Source organism: Perognathus longimembris, chromosome 4 (assembly GCF_023159225.1).
Source record: "Perognathus longimembris pacificus isolate PPM17 chromosome 4, ASM2315922v1, whole genome shotgun sequence".
Classification (NCBI taxonomy): Eukaryota; Metazoa; Chordata; class Mammalia; order Rodentia; family Heteromyidae; genus Perognathus; species Perognathus longimembris.
The window spans coordinates 46,385,622-46,407,908 of NC_063164.1; the positions used below are offsets into that span (position 1 = coordinate 46,385,622).

The window sequence follows — 22,287 nt, forward strand, 5'->3', positions numbered from 1 at the left end:
AATACACAAATTTCCTTTCTTGGGTGATCTCAAGTCCAAGACCAAACAAACAATGTCGCTTTCCTACACTGCTGAAGGTCCCCAAGTCAAGGGCGGCCCCAAGAGGTGGGGGACAGAAACGCAAGCCAACAGCAGGTCTGGAATCCCAGCTTTTTACCAAGCAGGAGGGGAACAGCTAGCTGCCTGGCTGTTTGAAGGTCCAAGTCGCCATCACGTTGCATGTGACCTATGCAGCCTGCATCCTCTCAACGCATGAGACTCTGACCCTAAGAAAGCGCTTCATACACACTGCAGAAATATCCAGAGAGCATCTGCCAACCACCCACTGGGACACAGTCCTGAATCCATGCTGGCAGAAAAGCCTCCCGGAGCACTAGGGGCGGGACCCGTGAGACCACGCCCTCGAGAAGCCACGCCCCCTCCCTTTATGACGTAGAAGAATGACTGCCACGCATCCGACTTTGGCCCCGGGAAAAGCTAATCAGCATTAAAGATTAATTTGGGAGAGGGGTCTTGTGGGGTCTGCTCTAGGGACCATGCATTTCTTTTTAAGATTAGCCCTTTTCTTTTACCTGTGGGGACTCTTAACTGCCCAGGGACAGAAGAAAGAAGAGAGTACAGAAGAAGTGAAAATAGAAGTTTTGCATCGTCCAGAAAACTGCTCTAAGACAAGCAAGAAGGGAGACCTGCTAAATGCTCATTATGATGGCTACTTGGCTAAAGATGGCTCGAAATTTTACTGCAGGTAGGAGATGCTGCAAACTGCCTCTTCACCCCCTCCTCTATCCAGTTGATACTTTGTCTTACCCCTCTCCCCCAACCAGAAGCTTAATCGGTTTGCCATTTGAAAACATTAGCTCAATAAATGGCCTCCCCCTAAAGACTACCTCCTCCTCCACCTTTACCCTTAGACTCCCTAGAACTAATTTAAGTTGCTGCCTGTAAGTGTATTTACACTTTTCACTTCACCCAGAGTTGGTGTCTCTTTTCAGAGAATTTACACAGGATAGCTAAAGCAATTTTACACTAGCCTTTAGGCTGGGTGAGTCCATTTTCTCTCTACAACCACAGTAAGTAAAAGTGCCATCCCTAGTAATTTCCTCTGGGCCATGTCCTCTTGCCTGACCACCAGTCACTGGCTGCCTACTATGATGGTTTATTATACTCAGCACAATGTCCTTAACTATGCGATTAGCCTGGAAAAATAAGACTGGGGAAATTAAGTTCTTCCACACTAGGAGAACATAGATTTAATGGATGATTTCAATTTCTATTAAGTTGAAATTTAAGGCTAATCTAACCCTTCATTTCTTAGAACAAACCCAGAAAAGTTAAATGAACTGCTAGCAGTGAACCTAGTTAAAGGCAGAAGAGCCACTGAAAAGTTAATTGCTGAAGTTTTCATAATGATGAACGTGAAAAAGAAAATGAGATGACTCCCAGTGACTATGTGATAGCTCTTTCTGCCATTTAAAGGGAAGTTTGAGCAAACATTTCACAAGAGGGTTCAGAAAGAATGAGAAAAGAGGCCCCCATTTAAAATTACAGCAAAATGCCCAGCTGGATTTTCAAGTTTTGTTTCTTGAGATCAGCATCCATTAGTATTGTTTTCTATTATAGCCGGACGCAAAATGAAGGCCACCCCAAATGGTTTGTTCTTGGTGTTGGACAAGTCATAAAGGGCCTAGATATCGCTATGATGGATATGTGCCCTGGAGAGAAGCGAAAAGTAATTATCCCTCCTTCATTTGCATATGGAGAGGAAGGCTATGGTAATGTGTTTAATATTTCTTTCTCCTTTTAGTTATATTGTACTCTGTATATGTATCAAAAACATGAAAGCAAGTCTCAAAGACATATTGTACATAATTTTCACATCTTGGTAGGACTCTTTTTAAGAAAACATTATTTTTTGTTGTTGATGATGTTTACTTTTTGGCCAATCCTGGGGCTTGAACTCAGGACCTGAGCACTGTGCCTGGCTTCTTTTTGCTCGACTTACACTGTACCACTTGAGCCACAGCACAACTTCCAGCTTTTTCCGTATATGTGGTGCTGAGGAGTCAAACCCAGGGCTTCAGGCATGCTAGGCAAGCATTCTACCACTAGGCCACATTCCCAGCTGTTGATGATATTTACTTTTTAATTAATTAATTTTAGACAGGGTCTTGCTTTGTAGCCTAGGCTGGCCTCCAACTTACTGTCCTCCTGCCCCAGTCTCTTCATTGTTGGGAATCATTTTTGTGATTTCTGTAATTTATTTTTAGCTTTTCTGTCATTACTGTAACAGTGTACAAGTTGTATTTTGGAACTGCATTATGAGCTCATTTATAAATACACAAGAAAAGCACCTTCATAGGATTAGTTACTATTTGAAAAGTGGTAGTTTTGTCTAATCTATGGTTTAATTCCATGTTTAGTTTGATCAGAAACCAGAACTATCCTCCAAATTCAAAGTTTTTCCAACCTTGAGAATATTTAAAGGATAGCCTTAGAATTCTCTGCCAATTCTAAAACAGTTTTAAACCACACCAGCATCCTTGTTATTGTTTAAAATGATTACTTTATTAAAGAATAGCACATAGGTTACAAATTCCAAGAGCTGAGGCTCTAAGTTCAAACCCCAGGACCAGGAAAAAAAAAAGATGCACCTCACTAGGAACACACCAGCACCTTCATTTTACTCAGGAACCTGAGGCTCAAAAAAGTACATACATGAGAACATTGTGGTTAACTATCAGTCTACCCACATTACAGTCTTGGACAAGATTAAAAAGTATTAATATAGGGGCTGGGATGTAGCTTAGTGGCAAAGCGCTTGTCTAGCAAGTGCAATGTCCTGGGTTCAATCCCCAGTACCAAAAAAGAAAAAAAAAGTATTAATATAGACTGCAATCATTTAAACAAATAGCTTGTGGATTGCATGGCTTCTTAATAGTAAATTGTTTTCAAGACCTAACATTACCTGTGACTTTGTTTTAGGTAATACTTGAAGAACTTTTCCTCTGCGAAATGTCCTTGCCTCATGTCACTGACCACCCCTGCATGTTTTGAAATGCATGTGACTTTTTAGTGCTTTCACTAATGATATGTGGTATGTACAGATAGCTTAACTTAACTCCTATCTCCAATATAAGTGATTCTATAGCCAGAGCATATTTTTCTCTTTTATATTTCAATTTTTTGTTAATAAAGAGCTGAATAGAAATATTGTCTACATTTATAAAAATAATTGTTCAGAAGTCCCAAGAAGTTTGAAAAAGGGGAAAAGGAGGGTTTGTATTTTTCTATCTTAGAATAAGCAGACAGAATAGGAATGGGTTTTGTGAAAGTCACCCTTGAATCTATCCTTAGCTCCTTTATTGTGAAGTCAGGTGATACATAGGACATTAGATTAAGGCCAGAGTCACAGGATACCTGCATAGGGTGTTCTATGCCCAGCTTTAGAAATTACTGGTCCACTTCTTTTAGCTGTCATTTGCACTGTTTTCTACTTTAACCATAGAACTATTTTAGCAAGAATTCCCTACTTTTTCATTAAAGATATTGCTGCTTCTTTCAAAGGACAAACTTACTTTCAAAATATAACTACTCACCCACTCAGCAGGTATTTGAGTGCTGTAATAGATCACGTGACCCGGGGAGATCAGTAAAACCCTGGGAACACACTGGGGACACAGGCTAACCTTTGCCTCTTACTGGTTCATTTTTGCTGGTCATTTTCATGAAAAGCTTATCTGATAAGTTTACCAACATTATCTGTTACATTAGTTCACAGGCAGCCAGTACTCACACCTATAACCCTCACTACTCAGGAGGCTAAGATCTGAGGATCACCGATTCAAAGTCAGCCAATGAGAATCTTATCTTTAATTAACCACCAAAAATCCAGAAGTAGAGCTGTGGCTCAACTAATAGAGCATCATCTTTGAGCAGAAAAGCTCAGGGACAGTGCCAGGCCAGAAGTTCAAGCCAGGCCTGGCACCAAAAACAACTTAGTACCTAAAATATTTTATTGTGATTATAAATTTCTTTCTACAATTGTTTCTGGGTGTTTCTGTTGTCATCGTAGTTTTTAATGTCCATAAATAGGTTTGATCATATAAATCATAGCAATATTTATGTTTTATTTGTGCTTCTGAATAACTATGAACTACTTTTTCTAAGTAATTGCTTTCCTACACTTTGAAATTTTTCTCATATACTTCTTCTCTGTACCACTTTTCTGCTCTATGATGATGGGGTATATTAATAAAAATGTTACAATTTGTATTCATTTAAATTTGATTAGGAAATATGTCCTGTAGGTTCTTTGAACTTACTTGGTTTAAAAAATATATGGATGGCCGGGTGCTGGTGGCTCACACCTGTGATCCTAGCTAATCAGGAGGCTGATATCTGAGGATGCTGATTCAAAGCCAGCCCAGGCAGGAAAATCCATGAGACTATTAACTCGAATTAACCACTAAAAAGTGGGAAGTGAAGCTGTGGCTCAATTGGTACAACACTAGCCTTGAGAAAAAGCTCAGAGACAGCACCCAGGCCCCGAATTCAAGCCCCAGGACCAGGCACAATAAAGGAAAAAGGTGTGGGTGGTTAAAGATACACACACACACACACACACACACACACACACACACTCATATATATGAGAAAAGAAAGAGAAGAATTTTCAGGCCAATCTGGGCCTCAAAACTAGATAAAAGTTAATAAGACTTTATGTCTAAAATAAGTTCAGCGTGATAGTACACACCTGTAATCCCAGTTGCTCGTAGAGTGGAGGTAAGAGAATCAAGGTCTGAGGCCAGCTTGTGCAAAAGCAAAATCTAAAAGCAAAAAGGGGGAGGGCACTCAGTGGTAGAGTACCTACAAGTGAAGGGCCCTTAATTCAATCCCCAATACTACTACCACTTCCCCTCCAAAAACTCAAAAAGTTAAAAGACCATACACAATTTTAAAGCAAGAAATTAAGTATTTAGAAAACAGTTCTAAATCATGTCTGCCCCTGGCTATGTCTAAGAAATATACTTTTTTTTTTACATTTTTTTCTTTATTGTCAAGGTGTAGTACAGAGGGATTACAGATTCATATGTAAGGCAGTGAGTACATTTATTGTCCAACTTATTACCTCCTCCCTCACTTTTCCCCCACCTCCACCCTCCCCCTTTCCCTCTCCCCCCATGAGTTGTACAGTTGGTTTACACCAAATGTTTTTGTAAGTATTGCTTTTGGAATGGTTTGTCTTTTTATCCTTTGTCTCTCAAATTTGATAATCCCTTTCCCTTCCCTAGTTCTCATACCAGTATAAACAGTATCAGGGTACTCAGTTGAGATACAGTGATAATGGTACCTTTTGGTTTTGGGTTTTTTTCCTGCCTGTTTTATTGATTTGTTTTGTTTTGTTTCTCTTGCATTCCCTCCCTGTTGTTGTACCCCGAAATAGACTTTTGTATAATTCAAATTGTTAAAAATGTATTCCCTCAGCAGAAGGCAAGATTCCACCAGGTGCAACACTGATATTTGAGATTGAACTTTATGCTGTGACCAAAGGACCACGGAGCATAGAAACATTTAAACAGATAGATACGGACAATGACAGGCAACTTTCTAAAGCTGAGGTAATTCAAATTTCTTATTTTTTCCATTATAATACAAATATATCCTCTATTGTAAGCAGTTTTTCAGGTCTATCTAGCATGGAGTCTGATCACTTTGTTAGAGCTATTTACTTCAAAATCTAAACTCTGAGGAGGAAAAACCTGCTTTTGCAATACAGTGTTTTAGAGTTATCTTTGTCAGTTACCTTTGTCCAGACAAGATTATTGAAATCCCAAACTGCTCATCTGGCCAAGGCTCTTCCAGTTTCTAGATAATAGGAGTATGTCTCTATTTTCCAACAGCTCTATAAAATTTATATTAAGGCAATAATCCCAACTCAGAGGATGGTGAGAATGACACACAATTACATTTGAGCTGGGTAGACCAGGAATTTGGCAAGTAGAGCAAAGAATTCAGATCCACCTAATATATGAATTGAGGGATTCATTCAAACCTTGTAAAAAATAATAATAATAGTAAAATACACTATCTTTTCCTGTTTTTTTTCAGAACAGGATACTTTTATAACACATAGGATATAAACTTACCTAATCATGACTATTTAGGAAGTGCCATCATCCCACCCTGTAGATAGGAAAAATGATACTAAGACAACCTGCCCAGCAAAACTAACTTAGCAAAAGCTTACATAGCTGCAGGCAGCAAAATCAGGATTATAACCTGCTCCTTAACTGTGGGTTCTACATGCATGTTTCCAGGGCTAATGCTTGTTTTACCAGAGCCTGGCACCTTACCTAATTCCACGGGTCTGCCCTCTTGCTTAATTTGAGTAACTCAAGTTTTCACCCTTCATCACTTATTTGGAAGCAGTTAAAAGTTCATAATTCAGGGCTGGGAATATGGCCTAGTGGCAAGAGAGCCTGCCTCGTATACATGGGTTCAATTCCCCAGTACCACATATATGGAAAACAGCCAGAAGTGGCGCTGTGGCTCAAGTGGCAGAGTGCTAGCCTTGAGCAGAAGGAAGCCAGGGACAGTGCTCAGGCCCTGAGTCCAAGGCCCAGGGCTGGCAAAAAAAAAAAAAGTTCATAATTCAGCTGGGTACCTTGGCTCATGCCTGTAATTCCAGCTACTCAGGAGGATGAAATCTGAGAATCAGAGAAAGTCTGTGAGCCTTTTTATCTCCAATTAACCACCAAAAATCTAGAAGTGGAGATGTGGCTCAAGTGGTAGAGTGCTAGCTTTGAGCAAAAAAAAGCTAAAGACATTCAAGCCCTGAGTTCAAAACCCATTACCAGCACATGTACGCACACACACACACACACACAAAGCCACATTTGAGACAGCTGATACATATTCCATTATAGTACATTAATTGTTCTAAAGTCTATTCATGATGTATTGAACTTGGGATATGTATCACTAAAAAAAAATTTTTAGAGAACAATTCTAGTTTTCAGAGTGTTCTTGCCTCTAAAATGTCCTAGCTTTCCAGAACATTATCTTCAGACTATTATACATTGCTTTCCTCAGTTATTACATGGCTTAACACTCTACAGTGGAAATATTATTGAGCTACATGGTAATTTCAATTCTTTTAGTAGTCACATTTCAAAAAGAAAGTTAGCCACAGTGGTACATATTTGTAGTCCCAGATACTCAGCTGAGTCAAAAGGACCTCTGGAACCCACAAATTCCAGAGCAGCCTATGAAACATAATAAGACTCTTTCAAAAGAAAAGAAGAAAAAAACAAAGAGATAAGATATAGGTGAAAATCTGACATTACTGTTAGATCATAATAGTTATGTAGACTTGGAGGAAAGCAATAGAAGCATAGAAAATTTTACTTCAGAATCTATGGTTTGATTTTATTGCTTATACATATAGCATATTCATAATTTTAAGGATTACAGAAGTGTTAGTATAGCTTTTATTCACTAATGAAAATTCTTTTTTTTCTTTTTTTTTGGGGGGGTGGGCGGCCAGTCTTGGGCCTTGGACTCAGGGCCTGAGCACCATCCCTGGCTTCTTCCCACTCAAGGCTAGCACTCTGCCACCTGAGCCACAGTGCCACTTCTGGCCATTTTCCATATATGTGGTACTGGGGAATCGAACTGAGAGCTTCATGTGTAGGAGGCAAGCACTCTTGCCACTAGGCCATATTCCCAGCCCACTAATGAAAATTCTTAAGACTGACTTTTCCTTTGACATGTGATCAATATAAATTATTATAAAGCATTTACTTTCAATAGAATTTAATGCATCTACCATTAAACAGGATTAGCTCATTTGAGTACCTTTTCAAAAATTGCTTCGAAGGTTAAAAAATATTATTTAATGTAAATTTGATAAGCGCTTCTTTATTTTAAACATTACTCAGAGTTACTGGACATTTCTAATGCTATTGTAATAAAGAAATATTCTTTTGGCCTTCTAGATAGACCATTACTTAAAAAAAGAATTTGAAAAAGATGAGAAGCCACGTGACAAAACATATCAGAATGCAGTTTTAGAAGATATTTTTAAGAGGAATGACCATGACAAAGATGGCTTCATCTCTCCCAAAGAGTACAATGTATACCAGCATGATGAGCTATAGCGTATTTTTATCTCTATATTTTTAAAGAAATTTATTGTACTTTATATATAAAGTCACTTTTCTCTAAATTGTGTTTCTCTAAATTGTGTTATTTTTTCCATGAGAAGATAATTTTTGTTTTCCTCAATGTATGTAATTTTTTTATGTAGTAAATATGAGTCTGTTTAGCAGATTTAACTCTCAGGAAACACATGGCTGTGTTTCCTAATCCTTTGGTCTGTGAACTCAATTGCAGCGCCATGAAATAGGCTAATGTCCCAGTGTGTAAAATCTCCCTTTCTGGGTATGGGAGAATATGTATGTTTAAATCTGCAAGCTCATCTGGGTACTGGTAGCTTACATTGTAATCCTAGCTACTCAAGAAGCTGAATACTGAGAACAGTGTTTCAAAGCCAGCTAGTTCTGTCTGAAAAGTTCTGCTTGGTCAGGAAATTAACCACCAAAAAGACAAAAGTAGAGGTATGGATCAAGTGGTAGAGTACCAGCTTGTCGCAAAACATCTCTCTAACAGTGTATAGGCCCTGAGTTCGAGCCCTAGTACGAGTACTACAAAAAAAAAATCAGCAAGCTCTTTTCAACTCTCAACAGCATAGCATATATAAATGTGTATTACTTAAGATGTTAAAATATCTCATATTTTTAAATACTCAGCTCAGACTCAGAAACTAATGTTTTTATGGTTATACATTCCATGAAATTACTGAAAACAAAAGTCAGGACTGAAGAGTCTTGTGGTATGCCCACAGTATGATACTGGTTCTATATCTCTATCCTGCATATAAAATCTCAACATGGTTTGTACTTTCTTTTGTACTTCTAGCCTTCAGTATTTCTTCCAATCAGAAATGTTTATATTTGACCAAAGCATTTTCCATTGTTAGCAGTCTTGTAGTCTACATTTCAGAAAGCATTCTAAAAATGTGACCCCTCTACCTTCACCAAGGCTTATATAAATGTACCATCACAAACTTTTGCCCATAGTTGTAAATCAGTGCCATAAAATTCATTTCTAATTTTCTGTCTCTAGCTATCTCTTTCCTTGTGGTTTTACAACATCCTTATCATTAATGGTGAGTGATCTGTACTGTATGGGATTTTGTAAACATTTAAAAATGAGATTACGGGGCTGGGGATATAGCCTAGTGGCAAGAGTGCCTGCCTCGGATACACGAGGCCCTAGGTTCGATTCCCCAGCACCACATATACAGAAAACGGCCAGAAGGGGCGCTGTGGCTCAAGTGGCAGAGTGCTAGCCTTGAGCGGGAAGAAGCCAGGGACAGTGCTCAGGCCCTGAGTCCAAGGCCCAGGACTGGCCAAAAAAAAAAAAAAAAAAAAATGAGATTACGGCCAGGTGAACACTGGTGGCTCATACCTGTAATCCTTGCTACTCAGGAGGCTGAGATCTGAGGATCACCTTCCAAGCCAGCCCCAGCAGGAAAGTTCACAAGACTTTTCTCCAGTTAACCACCAGAAGCCAGAAGTAGCCTGTGGTGCAAAATAGTAGAGCACTAGCCTTGAGTAAAAAAGCTCAGGGACAGTTCCCAGGGCCTAAATTCAAGTCCTATAACAGACAGAAAAGAAAGAGAGAGAGAGAGAGAGAGAGAGAGAGAGAGAGAGAGAGAGAGAGAGAGAGAGAGAGAGAGAGAGAGAGAGAGATTGCTCATTGCTACAAATGAACATGTACCATATCATGATGTGCCATGATATGGTCCACCTTATTGAGAATAATAGGTAGGGGATGGATGATAGGAAAGATACTGGTGCCAAGGGGCACATATTTAAGTGATCATGTAAAATTTTGTATAGTGTATATGTGGGCAATTGGTCTAACAGTAAGTGGCTCTGCCCAAGATAAACCAGTTCAAGGAAGTGGCACTGTGGCTCAAGTTATAGAGCACTCACTTTGCACAAAAGAAGCTCAAGAACAATGCCCAGGCCCACAGTTCAAGCCTCAAGACACACCAAAAACAAAAACAAAAACAAAAAACAAGAGTTCAAAACGAAGAAAGCTGTTTTCTAAAACTTGTTCTTCCCAAATCATTACTTATGTTTTAACCACTTTAAATATATTGCTAGGAATTCCATTTAAAAGTGTAGATATAACATAAACTACCAATTACTAAATACTATATATGCTTACAAAGAATTTAACACTTTATCATCTATTCTTTCCTTCTAGTGTTTTCATTCCTATCCTCATTTTCTAATTTCTCTTGACTTGTTCAATCATTAGCTCTTACCACTTCTTTCAGAAAAAAAAAAAAACCACATGGGCTGGGAATATGGCCAAATGGTAAATTGCCCGCCTCATATACATGAAGCCCTGGGTTCGTTTCCTCAGCACCACATAGAAAAAGCCAGAAGTGGCACTGAGGCTGAAGTGGTAGAGTGCTAGCCCTGAGCAAAAAGAAGCCAAGGACAGTGCTCAGGTCCTGAGTTCAAACCCCAGGACTGGCAAAAAACAAAACATGCTTTATTGAAGTAAACCAAGTTGTTACCTGAATCTGTAATCTGCCCTTTTTGTTCCATTGTTTTTCATTCAATGTAACTTAAACTTACATTTTTAAAAAGCATAACAAACTGGCTGTGGTGATACCTATAATCCCTGCTGCAGAGGTACAGGTAGGAAGTTTGTTGTTTATGGCCAAACTCAGCAAAAAAGAAGGGGGAGACATTATCTGGAAAAAAACTAAAAACAAATGAAAAACCTTTGGCTCAAATGGTAAAGTGTTCCACATATAGATGCTATGAAATGAATAAAAGATATACCCTAAAAGTTTTTCCTTTAAATAATTAAAAAATAATCTTACTCATTCTACATGGAATAGTACAAATATTTCATTATTTACATAATTTGTATGTATTTACCTGACTGAGTTCTGTGACTACATTTTAGGTGCTATGATTTTTAATATTTTTGTAACTTTTTTCATATAAAGGTGGCTAATTTCATACAGCTGTATAAAATTTCAAGTGTCTTATAGAATAGAATGGAATGTAGCGGCTCAGGGGGCTTGAGGTTGGTAGTTTGAAAACAGACTGGGTAACATAACAAGATTCCATCTCAATGGAAAAAAGAAAAAATGTCTTTCAGAACTATGTTACATTTTTTATTTTTTAAGAACAAATACACTTGGCCTATATTCCTTAAAATAAGTTTGAGACGTTAGATCTTTCAAAATCTCTAAAATGACAGTAGTGAGTTTTATGAAGACAAAAAGTAGCAAACATGTTTAGTAGCTCATCATACTATCAGTCACACTATAAGCTATGTATGCAAAACCCCAGTCTGAGTTCAGTGTGTTTTTAATATGATACTGCAATTAAACATTTAGTATTATATTAAATTATTAACACATTTTTCTCATTTTACCAGATCCAAGGCACTAGTAAAGGGTCATGAGGTAGTCACTTGTGTATTCTTGTCATCCTTAAATGTGGAATTAAGCTATGAGTAAAAATAAAATTGGCATTTAGGGAAAAAAATCTCAATTATATAAAAAGTTATCTACAGTGATAGAATTAATCCCAAAAATGATTCTAACATAACTGGCTAATTTTTGATAGAGTATGTGTATTCTGAACTTTATGGATACAAACAAAGTTATTAATCTTCATGATAATTTAAGAGGTTATCAGTGTATCATGTATGCATGGCAGAATGATATTTACACAGATTTTCTTTTTTTCTTTTTTTTTTTTTTTTTTTTTTTTTGCCAGTCCTGGGCCTTGGACTCAGGGCCTGAGCACTGTCCCTGGCTTCTTTTTTGCTCAAGGCTAGCACTCTGCCACTTGAGCCACAGCACCACTTCTGGCCATTTTCTGTATATGTGGTGCTAGGGAATCGAACCCAGGGCCTCATGTATATGAGGCAGGCACTCTTGCCACTAGGCCATATCTCCAGCCCTTACACAGATTTTCTGTTTCTTGGTTCATCGAACACAATTTAGGGAAGGTTTATGGCACAAGTTTACTTAAAACAACAACAGAGTATGCTCGTTTTTCTTTTTTATTATTATCATACTTTTTTCTTTATTATCTAAGTGTGGTACAGAGGGGTTAAAAATTCATATGTAAGGCAGTGAGTACACTTCTTCAACTTGTTACCTCCTCCTTCATTTTTTCTCTCCTTGCCCTCTCTCCCCAGGAGTTGTGCAGTTGGTTTACACCAAATGGTTTTGTAAGTATTTCTTTTGGAATGGTTTGTCTTTTTGTCCTTTGTCCTCAATGTTGATATTCCCTTTCCCTTCCCCAGTTCTAATACCCGTATAAACAGTATCGAGGATATTTGGATAAGATATAGTGGTAGCAGGGGTACAACCACAGGAATACAAGAGAAACAAAGCTAAACAAAACAGACAAGAAAAAAAAGGTACAGTTTCACATGGCATGTTGAAAATAATTACAACAGTGTATGTATAACTCTTGTTTCCAAAACGTGGAGTTCATTTCACTTGGCATCATCTTATGTGATCATATGGATGTAGCTATTGGGGTATTTTGATCTTCTACCATGACTAGCCTAATCATCCTTATTTCATTCTCTTGTGCCAAATATCAAAACAAGGGACAGCATGAAGCCTCACATACTTCTGTCCATCCACAGAGCACTGGAAACACCCATAGACTGTCTCTCTCTTCAAGTTCCCCATTCCACAGAGTATGCAAGGCCCCTTAGGAATGTTGTGATTAAGTAGGTTAACTCGGATGTGTGTCCCCTCCTTGAGTGAAATGTCAGTCATGCTAAGAGGTTTGTCATAGTAGTCAGAAAAAAGATCATCCAAGTAAAGTTGTGAACGAGAAATGGCATCCATCACTCTTCTGTCTAAAAGAACAAATAAAATACATATGTATTAGAAGTTTAAAAAATATATGACCCAAACCTGGTGCTGACAGCTTACACCTAAAATCCTAGCTACTTAGGAATGTGGGAACAGAAGCCTCTCAATTCAAGGCCAACCTAGGCAGAAATTTCAAGAGCCCCTATCTAAAATAAGCATCAAAAAGCAAGGATGGAGGGCTGGGGATATAGCCTAGTGGCAAGAGTGCCTGCCTTGGATACATGAGGCCCTAGGTTCGATTCCCCAGCACCACATATACAGAAAACGGCCAGAAGCGGCGCTGTGGCTCAAGTGGCAGAGTGCTAGCCTTGAGCGGGAAAAAGCCAGGGACAGTGCTCAGGCCCTGAGTCCAAGGCCCAGGACTGGCCAAAAAAAAAAAAAAAAAAAAGCAAGGATGGAGATGTGGCTCTCATGTAGTAGAGCATCAGCCTAGCAAATGGGGCCCCAAGTTCAAGCCCCAATACCACCAATATTTTTGCATTTCCCAAATTGCCTTTTATGAATATGTAAGTCTAAGACATCAGATGTGAACTAGCTTGGCTTTTAAAATTAAGTTATTCCTTAACAAATGAGATTACTAGATAACTTCAAGTGCTACTAAAGGAAGGAAAAAATTTCATTCAGAATATCCAATAAACATACTTCTTTCAAATAGTATGTTTCTCAGCCGATAGAACAGTGCAAATGTTGCTGTTTCTTCCCTTTCAAATCCTCCTTTTGACACTGATGTGACACAAAGGTCTACAAAACAATTCAGAAAAGATGTTAGAATTCAACAACTCATATTTTACTGGTTGTTGTATGAGGGCAATGAATTCCAGTACATGTCATTTATTTTGTTTTCCTAAGTTACACATTTGGGAAAAGATAAATTTGTGTGATATAAAATTCAGAAAGCACAAGCTACAAATACAATAACCAAGTCTCTAGTCCACTTCACACTTGGCCAATCTTCTACCTTAAGGGCACTATTGTCTTGCATATACTTCCAAAAATACTACTCATTGTGTGAGCATAAAGGAGAGTGCATAAAATTCTTTAGGTTCCAAAAGTTACATGTTATACACATTTATTTACCTCTAAGAGGATTCCATGTCAAGCTCTACAGAGCTAGCTCACTCTTACGGCTTCATAGTATTCTGTTGTATTGATTGGATCTATCCCTATTTCACAAATCCCAATAGGTTTGTGTCCCATCTTTTGCTACCAGGAGATAAATATTTTTATGTGCATGTCATTTCACATATATTTATACCTGAAGGGTAAATGTGTGGAAGTATATAGCCAAAGTATACATATATTTCAGATTTTAATGGGTGTCAGTCCTCCTCGCCACCACCAATTATCAATATACCTACAATGTCATAAATAGAATGTCCTTAAAATGTAAGTTCATTTCTAGAATTCCTATTCCCTCCTCCCATAGCAGAAAGGAATGAAAATAGGCCTAAAATGACTAATTACCATAGCTAAGAGGCTCCCTTGCCCAATCTTTTTGTCTGGACTTGTGTGGATTGGAAGCCAACTGACCTTAAAGACCTGTGAAATGCAGAATGCTGCACAAAGCTACTATATATAGAGAAGACAGTTGTGAAAGAAATTCTTTGTTGTTCTAAAGTTACGTTTTACAGAGACATTGTATCTAATACAGGTAATACTAATATCCTTACTATCTACCCACTCCTACCTGCAATGATTAAATAATACCAATTAGAAGGTCATTGATTATCTTCTCCTTGGAAGCCAAGGAATACTTTATCAGTGGATTGAATTTTATCTCTTATCTATAATCGTAAGTGGTTTGATAGGTCTGCAACTTTCATTAAGGAACACAAAATAGGTTGTTAAATAAGTAAAGAAGGGAGGGCCCCTTGCCAGCCACTTCACCTGAACATAACATTGGAATGCATAACTCTTCTATCATGAGAGAAGAGAGAGAGAGGGAAAAAAAAGAGGCGTATGGGGAGAGAGAAAGGAAGATAGAGACAGTTTCCTATCAAATTCTCTTTAAATAAAACAAAATCACTCACCAAAGGCACCATCCAGGTATATGAAGAGTTCAAAAACACTGAAAGCTATGGTTGTGTGTGCGGGAAATACAATAGCCTTTTCTCTTCCCTTGGGATTCTGTTCATCCATAAAATGAAACTATATTAAAGAAATAGGTGAAACATTACTAAGGAACAATAAATAACACATCAAACTCACTTTGGGGGAAACAAAATACTACTACCATGCCTAAAACAAAGCAAAGCAAGAAATTATCTGGCTTAAATTATACTGCTTATAATATAGATCCGAGCACTTCACGGTCTGATCAGGGAAAGACTTCTTTTTTGTTTTGTTCACATACTTTGGTGTGGTACTGAAGCCAACAATTATTGCCACCACAGTAGTAATACTTTCACCTGTCAAAGATTCTGTTTATTAACGAATTTTGGAAAGCAACTATGTTCAAATGCTAGAGTTGTTTTCAGCTTAGCCTTTCTACTATTCCAAAGCCCCAGAGCTGTCAGTAGTGATCAATTTATTTTCCAAAGTAATCATCAACAATCAAGTAAGGGCTTCAGTTTATTAAAATGATCAGAATTTGGTGAACAGCTAAATATCAGTCAACAATTGAACCTTTATTTGTAAAGATATCACAGTTTGGTAATTGATGAGAGAACTCTTTACATAGATTACATATACTTATATATAAATCTACTGGAGATTGAATTGCTTCCTTCAAATCCAGCAAGCGCTGAGCACTATTTAATTTTCCAAGGGCTCTTCATAACCACAAGCAACACTGCCTTTCTGCTGCTCCTTGACTGATGTACCCATTACCATTTAATTCTCTTTTAATGACTGGATTTAATCCTAACAAGTCATTACTAGATGTTACCGAATGGCAAGGATAAACAGTATCTGAATTAAGCTTAAAATAAAAAAAAATCGAATTTTAAAGGCTTTAAAACTTAACAAAGCATGTTGGGCTATTGATAAAAATCAATTTAGAAAAGTTATCTTAATACAAAAAATACAAATTTAACTTAAAAAATAATTCAAGTATGAGCTGGGTATTTGTGCCTTACATCTATTATCCTTGCTACTCAGAAGAAGGTTTTAAGTCAGCCCAGGCAGGAAATTCCTTGAAACTCTTATTTACAATTAACCAGTAAAAAGCCAGCAGTGAAGCCCTGGCTCAAGAGGTAGAGTACCAGGTTTAAGCAAAAAAGCCAAGCAAGTATGTAAAGCCCTGTATTCAAGCTCCTGTACTGGAGCAGACGCAGACACACACACACACACACACACACACACACACACACACACACACACACACACGAAGTATGAGCTAGGCATTGTTGGGCACTGGTGTCTTACATCTGTAAAAATAGCTAGCTACTCAGGAGGCTGAAATTGTGAGATTTGAGGACTGTGGTTCAAGCCAGCCTAGGCAGAGATATTCTTTATACACTATCTCCAACTAACCAGCAAAAAGACAGACTAGAGGTGTTGGTCAAGTAGCAGAGCACTATCTGAGTAAGCAAGCTGGAGCTGACACAAAACCCTGAGGTTAGACCAGAAAAAAAAGTCAAGTATAAAGTATATTAATTAAAAATAAGATGAAAGACTAACTTCAGTACTCCTATTTATTATTTATTTATTTTGCAAGTCCTGGGCCTTGGACTCAGGGCCTGAGCACTGTCCCTGGATTCTTTTTGCTCAAAGCTAACACTCTGCCACTTGAGCCACAGCGCCACTTCTGGCCATTTTCTATATATGTGGTACTGAGGAATCAAACTTAGGGCTTCATGTGTATGAGGCAAGCACTCTTGCCACTAGGCCATATTCCTAGCCCCTCATATTTATTTTTAAAATAGCCATGTTAGGACTGGTGGCCTAGCTCAAGTGCCAGTACTGCAGAAAAATATCACAAAAAAACTTTATGCAAGTAATTCATGCTAATATTACATAAGGATTGGTGTTTTATCTGCATTATACTACATATGTTTAGAACTCACATTTTCATGATTTTTTTCTTACATTCTAATACACTGCCATTCCTGAAAAAAAAAAATGCTACACAGCTGTAGCTCTTTCCTCTCTCAACTTGACAAAATGCATAAATTCCATTATCAGAGTACTCTGTAAATGTTCCCATGACAACTTTGAATTACTAGAAGAAGCTGAATGAGTGTGTTTCACCCGCATTGCTTCCCCTCGAATTCCAGCATGCACGGACAGCGAGCACTGTCTGGTGGTTCGAATGCTTTCCATAACCACACACAACACTGCCTTTCTGCAGCTCCTTGACTGACGTATCAAGCTGTGGTCAAAGTTAATTTTTCTAAAATAAAGAAAAAGATACATTCACTAGATTCATTAACATCTGATTACACAGAGCAAAAATTTTTGCTGTCATACATGGCTACTCATTCATGATCTATCTCAAAGCAAATCAAGGCAGACAATAGCATTCAGAGAACACATAAAAATGGAATAATGTGCCTCTCCCTTTGATGTTCGTAAACTTGCTCCTATGGAATGTTTGTGTTCTGTTTGTTGGGATACTCTTGGAAAGATTCTCTTACTCCAATTGTTGTAGACAACTGCATTATTATTTGGTTTAATAAAACAGCAAACATGAACAGTGCCATGATTTTATAAAACAACTGAACAGGTTTTTTGTTTGTTTGTTTGTTTTTTTGCCAGTCCTGGGCCAGACTCAGGGCCTGAGCACTGTCCCTCGCTTCTTTTTGCTCAAAGGTAGCACTCTGCCACTTGAGCCACAGCACCACTTCTGGACATTTTCTGTATTTGCAGTGCTGGGGAGTTGAACCCAGGGCTTCATGTATTCGAGGCAAGCACTCTTGCCACTAGGCCATATCCCCAGCCCCAAATGAACATTTTTTTAAACCAATTATTTCTGGTTATCTACCCTTCCCCAAAGTATGAATACACTAATAACTTGAAGTATTCCAAACAAATCAAATCAAGTTGTAGCAGTAACATATCACCTGGATGCTTTCAGTAATCTTCATAATGAAGTTATTGTAGTTTAAAAAGTTATAAGGAAAACACTGAAGTATGTTAGGATTATCATACTGACCTTGTAGTAATTTCCTTGAGTAATGTTGATACTTCCACTTCATGTTTGGTTACTACACCAAAGGAAGCTTTGACTGCAATGGAATCGGACCCAGTCACATTGATCCCAACATCATTGACAATGTGGTTGCCTCTCCTTCCATAGAGTGACACATCTGATTCATCTTCATAATTCAGCAGCTGATAGGATGAAATTCCTTTACAAGAAAGACCTTAGTGTTTTAAATATCTCAAATTCAACTTACAGATTATATACAGCAATATATTTATTTATAAAAGAAGACTTGCTCTCCCAATGGTTAATGAGGAAAGCAACAGTTCAATCCAAGGTTAAAAAGAGCATTTCAGGGAGGCTGAGACGGGGTGGATAGTGATTCCAGGTCAGCCTGGGCATGTACATGAGACTCCCTCTCAACCAATAGCAGGGCACGTTGGTGCATACTTGTCATCCCAGCTACAATAAGTGTAAAATAGTGTAGATGATGGTCAAGGCATGCACCCAGTTAAAAAGCAAGACCTCCTATAAAAAATAACCAGTGCTAACAAGGATCAAAAGTCTGGCTCTGCTGTAAAGCACCTTCCTAGCAAGTATAAGGCCCTGAGTTCAAACTTCAGTACTCTCAAATAAATAAATCATTAGCAGTTCAGCCACTTTTACAAAAAAAGAAGCAAATATTTAACTTTTCTGTTCAGATAATAAAAGATCCAGGAATTGATTAAGGTAAAAGAACTGTTTTATACCACCAAAGCAACTATTAGCTAGCTTTTAATTACATTTCAGTTTGCCATTTACAATAATTGAGTTATAAACAAAAATACACAAATCAACTAGGTATGAATTTTGTCCTCAAAGAAGCATTATGCCATCTTATTCAATTATGTGATGTGGGTAAGATCAAATACTATCCTACTTTATAGGTGAAACATATTAGGTCATTTTTCTAAGTTGACTTAGCTGAAACAACCCATAATTGGCAGATCTTTAAAGATTATTCAACCAAAAATATGTTTAATACTACATACATTTTACACATTATTCATCTTCATAATATTATTATTATCACAGTAAAAGCTGCATTTATCAATGAAAATGTGCATTACTAACATAACAATATATATAACCTATATAGGTTTACTAAAAGAGCTCCATGTGTAGTCACTCCCAAACATTGAAACTTACCAGCTGAAATTTCTCTGTCTCCTAGGAGAATATCTTTCAGTGTGAAAGGTGTTGAGGTAAATTTATATCTAGGAAACAGAAAACATCGCTTCTTTTTGACCACCAGACTTAGAGGTTGGTATTTGTCAGCTTCACTGAGGCTTGGAACAGGAACTAATCTCCCTCCATCTCCAACTTGCTTGACAAAGCTCTTAGTAGCAGCAGCAAACATATTAATAACAAAAGTTCATCAACTGCAACTTTCAGGTAACAAATCCATTTTCAGAAAAGAAAATCAGACACAAAACTATGCCTTGTCTGATCTTAAATACAATTACACGCAACCAAAATACATAGCATGGTCTTACTTGGTAGTTTACCAGTGTACAATTCACAACACTACCTCCCTTCATGTGCTTAGGTAATGAATAATAGATCACCACGTAAAATGATACACGAAGAGCAAGTCTAATTTGTAATGGAAATCTATAGCACTAAAATATATACAGAAAACTAATTCAGACACACTACTAATACCCTTGGTGAAAATCATAGTTTGATAGTAATTTGCCTGTAGCAGTGGAGCAATTTGGAGGAAGCACAAACCTCTATACAAAATGATGGAATGTAAGCACAACATTATCTACTATTGTGGGCATAGTCCTGAGGGAATTCATTCACAAGTCAACCAGGTGAGTTTTGATCATGGAGAAATATTCTTTTGAATCCTGGTAGTATAGAGTTATTGCATGAGTATTTTGTTCCTTTAATGTTTTGGGTGTTTATAAAGGCAAGTGCCTGGTATCAATTACAAATTCTGAATTCATTGAGGTGATTTGTATGCATATATTTATAAAATACTAAATAAAAGCCACACCTATTTTTTAAAAAATATGCAGTAGTTTCTTACTTAGAAGCTGAGCACTCAAGTCTCCATCACCTGAAATGGAGTTCTGCTATGCTCATTCTTTATGTTATTATTCTTATGATAGTTACTCCACCTACAAGGGGAGTTACATAGGACTTAATTTTGTTTAATTAGCTAAAATTAAGTTTAAATTTAAGGGAAAAGACTTCTCTAGGTGACATTTACTTTTCTTTAAAAAAAAACAAAGCCAGTACTGGGGCTTCAACTTCAGACCTGGGTGATATCTCTAAGCTTTTGTGCTCAAGGCTAGCACTTTGCCAGTTAAGCCAGAGCATCAATCCCAGCTTTCTGGTGGTTCATTGGAGATAAGAATCTCATGGACTTTCTTGCCTGATCTAGCTTTGAAGCATGATCCTCAGATTTTAGCCTCCTGAGTAACTAGAAGTAGCATGAGCCACTAGCACCCAGTAACATTAATATATTTTGAAACAGTGTATCTGTCACCAGATACAGGTGAAGTTCGTGAAGTTTTTCTTCAAAGGTAGGAACTCTTCACTCAGGGTCTGTGACTTCTATCCAGAATAAGAATTTCTGGACAAGTCACAGTGGTAAGAAAACTTGACAGAGCTTTATTAAGTAAGCAAGCAGGTAAACAGACAAGCAGACAAACAGAAGGGCGGGGACACACTCTAACAGAGTGTGGGTGCTCTTAGGGGTGGGGAGTATTTATATGGTAAAGGTAAGGGGGTCCGGCTTCAAAATTAGCTAGTTTCATCTTTGATCTATTTACTCATGGTTTTACTTTCTGAGTTTCTGGATGTTTGGGGCATTTCTTTCCAGGTAAATGAATCCTGCCATGAAACAGATTTTCACCCTTGAGATAAAGCAGGTACTCTGCTATCTGCATTTTGAATAGGAGGTTGCTTAAGTTTTGGGGAAGCATTTTTCACAGGGAGGCACACATCCTGTCAGACAAGTTGTTAATTCCTGGGGTAAGGAATGAATCCCTCAGGATGAAATGCATACTGTTGTCTCTGAAGGAAAGATGGCACTTCTTTGTTTCTAAATACCTTACTTCTGAGTTACCTCCACCAGGCCACATTTTGCTCAATTTATCCTGCCTCATTTTCCCCTAAATGACTTTTTTCCCCCCTCTCCTTTTTTTTTTCCCCCCTCACTTTGGGGCTTGAACTCAGAGCCTGGGCACTGTCCCTGGCTTCAATTTTTGCTCAAGGCTTGAGCTACAACACCACTTCTGGCTTTTTCTATAAATGTGGTGCGGAAGAATCAAACACATGTTTACGAGGCAAGCACTTTACCACTAAGCCATATTCCCAGCCCCTCAAAACAGTGATATTTCTACTTCTGCCTCCCTAGTGCTGGGATTACAGGCATTTGCTACATAGTGTCCTGTTTAACAAATCACTTAACATGCAAAAAAAAAAAATCTTCAGGGGCACCAAGTAAGCTCAGAAAGCCTACAAGTGACTAGCAATCTTTTGAGATGTTTATTGTCACTCTGTGTGACCCTCACCAAAGGTAGTAGTACATCCCAGGCAAACGCCATTACAAGCAGTAACACAGGTGTGTAGATGCAGCGATTGATGAAAGTGGTCCACAGAAAGGCTTTCCTTCCGGGCTCCACCTTTCCAATTTTCTACTTGTGGTGAAAACCTACAAACACCTAATGGGTGGAAGAAGAAGGTCTTCAGATGTCATCTGCTAGCTCCTAATGCCTGAGCTCCTGGGCCAAGAGAGGTCAGCTTTTGACTCCCAGAAAGGATAAATATAGGTTCTCAAGTTTCCTAGCCATGTTTGGGAAGATTTCATAGGAATTTTGCCCTGGAATTTAAAAATCTTCCTTAAAGTGACACAACCCCCAACCTCTTCTCCCACATAGAAACATGCTGGGCCTTCCCGGCCCTGAGCCCACTCTGACAGTTTTCTCTCTGGAGTGGAAGCAGCATCCTTCTAAGGACAAAGGAATGTGCGGATCTGCGCCACGTTTCAGCAGGCCGGGAACTCCCGAAACCAAAGTGGGCAAGGCTTAAGGTGAGCTGAGCTCGGGTTGGTGGATAGGACATGGAGTGGAGAGGAGGGGGTGGGACCAGGCACCCAGAAACCCTGGGAGCAGAGGGCGGGAGGGATGAAGGCCAGTCGGGGCCT

At 38.2% G+C, this 22,287-nt stretch overlaps 2 protein-coding genes across 4 annotated transcripts; one reads left to right on the top strand and one right to left on the bottom strand.

The window, feature by feature from the left end:
- The first annotated feature begins 442 nt into the window (after positions 1–442).
- On the top strand, positions 443–9,274 carry Fkbp7 (FKBP prolyl isomerase 7). Of its 2 annotated transcripts, none has more exons than XM_048345170.1 (4): positions 443–745; positions 1,621–1,772; positions 5,485–5,618; positions 7,998–9,274. In XM_048345170.1, exons 1-4 carry the CDS (start codon positions 537–539, stop codon positions 8,157–8,159), a joined length of 657 nt encoding a protein of 218 aa, XP_048201127.1. In that variant the 5' UTR covers positions 443–536; the 3' UTR covers positions 8,160–9,274. The 2 variants fall into 2 exon arrangements, with proteins under 2 accessions (XP_048201127.1, XP_048201128.1); XM_048345171.1 differs by having other exon boundaries at positions 5,488–5,618.
- Positions 9,275–12,685: 3,411 nt separating this feature from the next.
- Pjvk (pejvakin) lies at positions 12,686–21,688 on the bottom strand. Of its 2 annotated transcripts, XM_048344221.1 has the most exons (7): positions 21,656–21,688; positions 19,275–19,464; positions 18,096–18,291; positions 17,192–17,333; positions 15,031–15,148; positions 13,643–13,741; positions 12,692–12,984 (listed from the first exon to the last, which is right to left on the bottom strand). In XM_048344221.1, exons 1-7 carry the CDS (start codon positions 21,686–21,688, stop codon positions 12,692–12,694), a joined length of 1,071 nt encoding a protein of 356 aa, XP_048200178.1. The 2 variants fall into 2 exon arrangements, with proteins under 2 accessions (XP_048200179.1, XP_048200178.1); XM_048344222.1 differs by lacking the exon at positions 21,656–21,688 and having other exon boundaries at positions 12,686–12,984; positions 19,275–19,771.
- Between the last annotated feature and the right edge of the window lie 599 nt (positions 21,689–22,287).

Excerpts from the sequence above, each read along its gene's own strand:
- Fkbp7 (XM_048345170.1), top strand. The coding sequence starts at position 537 with ATGCATTTCTTTTTAAGATTAGCCCTTTTCTTTTACCTGTGGGGACTC. Across the intron at positions 746-1,620 it reads GGCTCGAAATTTTACTGCAG|CCGGACGCAAAATGAAGGCC; the intron begins GTAGGAGATGCT and ends TTTCTATTATAG. Across the intron at positions 1,773-5,484 it reads ATATGGAGAGGAAGGCTATG|CAGAAGGCAAGATTCCACCA; the intron begins GTAATGTGTTTA and ends GTATTCCCTCAG.
- Pjvk (XM_048344221.1), bottom strand. The coding sequence starts at position 21,688 with ATGGCGTTTGCCTGGGATGTACTACTACCTTTG. Across the intron at positions 19,465-21,655 it reads GGGATGTACTACTACCTTTG|AGCTTTGTCAAGCAAGTTGG; the intron begins GTGAGGGTCACA and ends GCTGCTACTAAG. Across the intron at positions 17,334-18,095 it reads CTCAAGGAAATTACTACAAG|AAAAATTAACTTTGACCACA; the intron begins GTCAGTATGATA and ends TCTTTATTTTAG.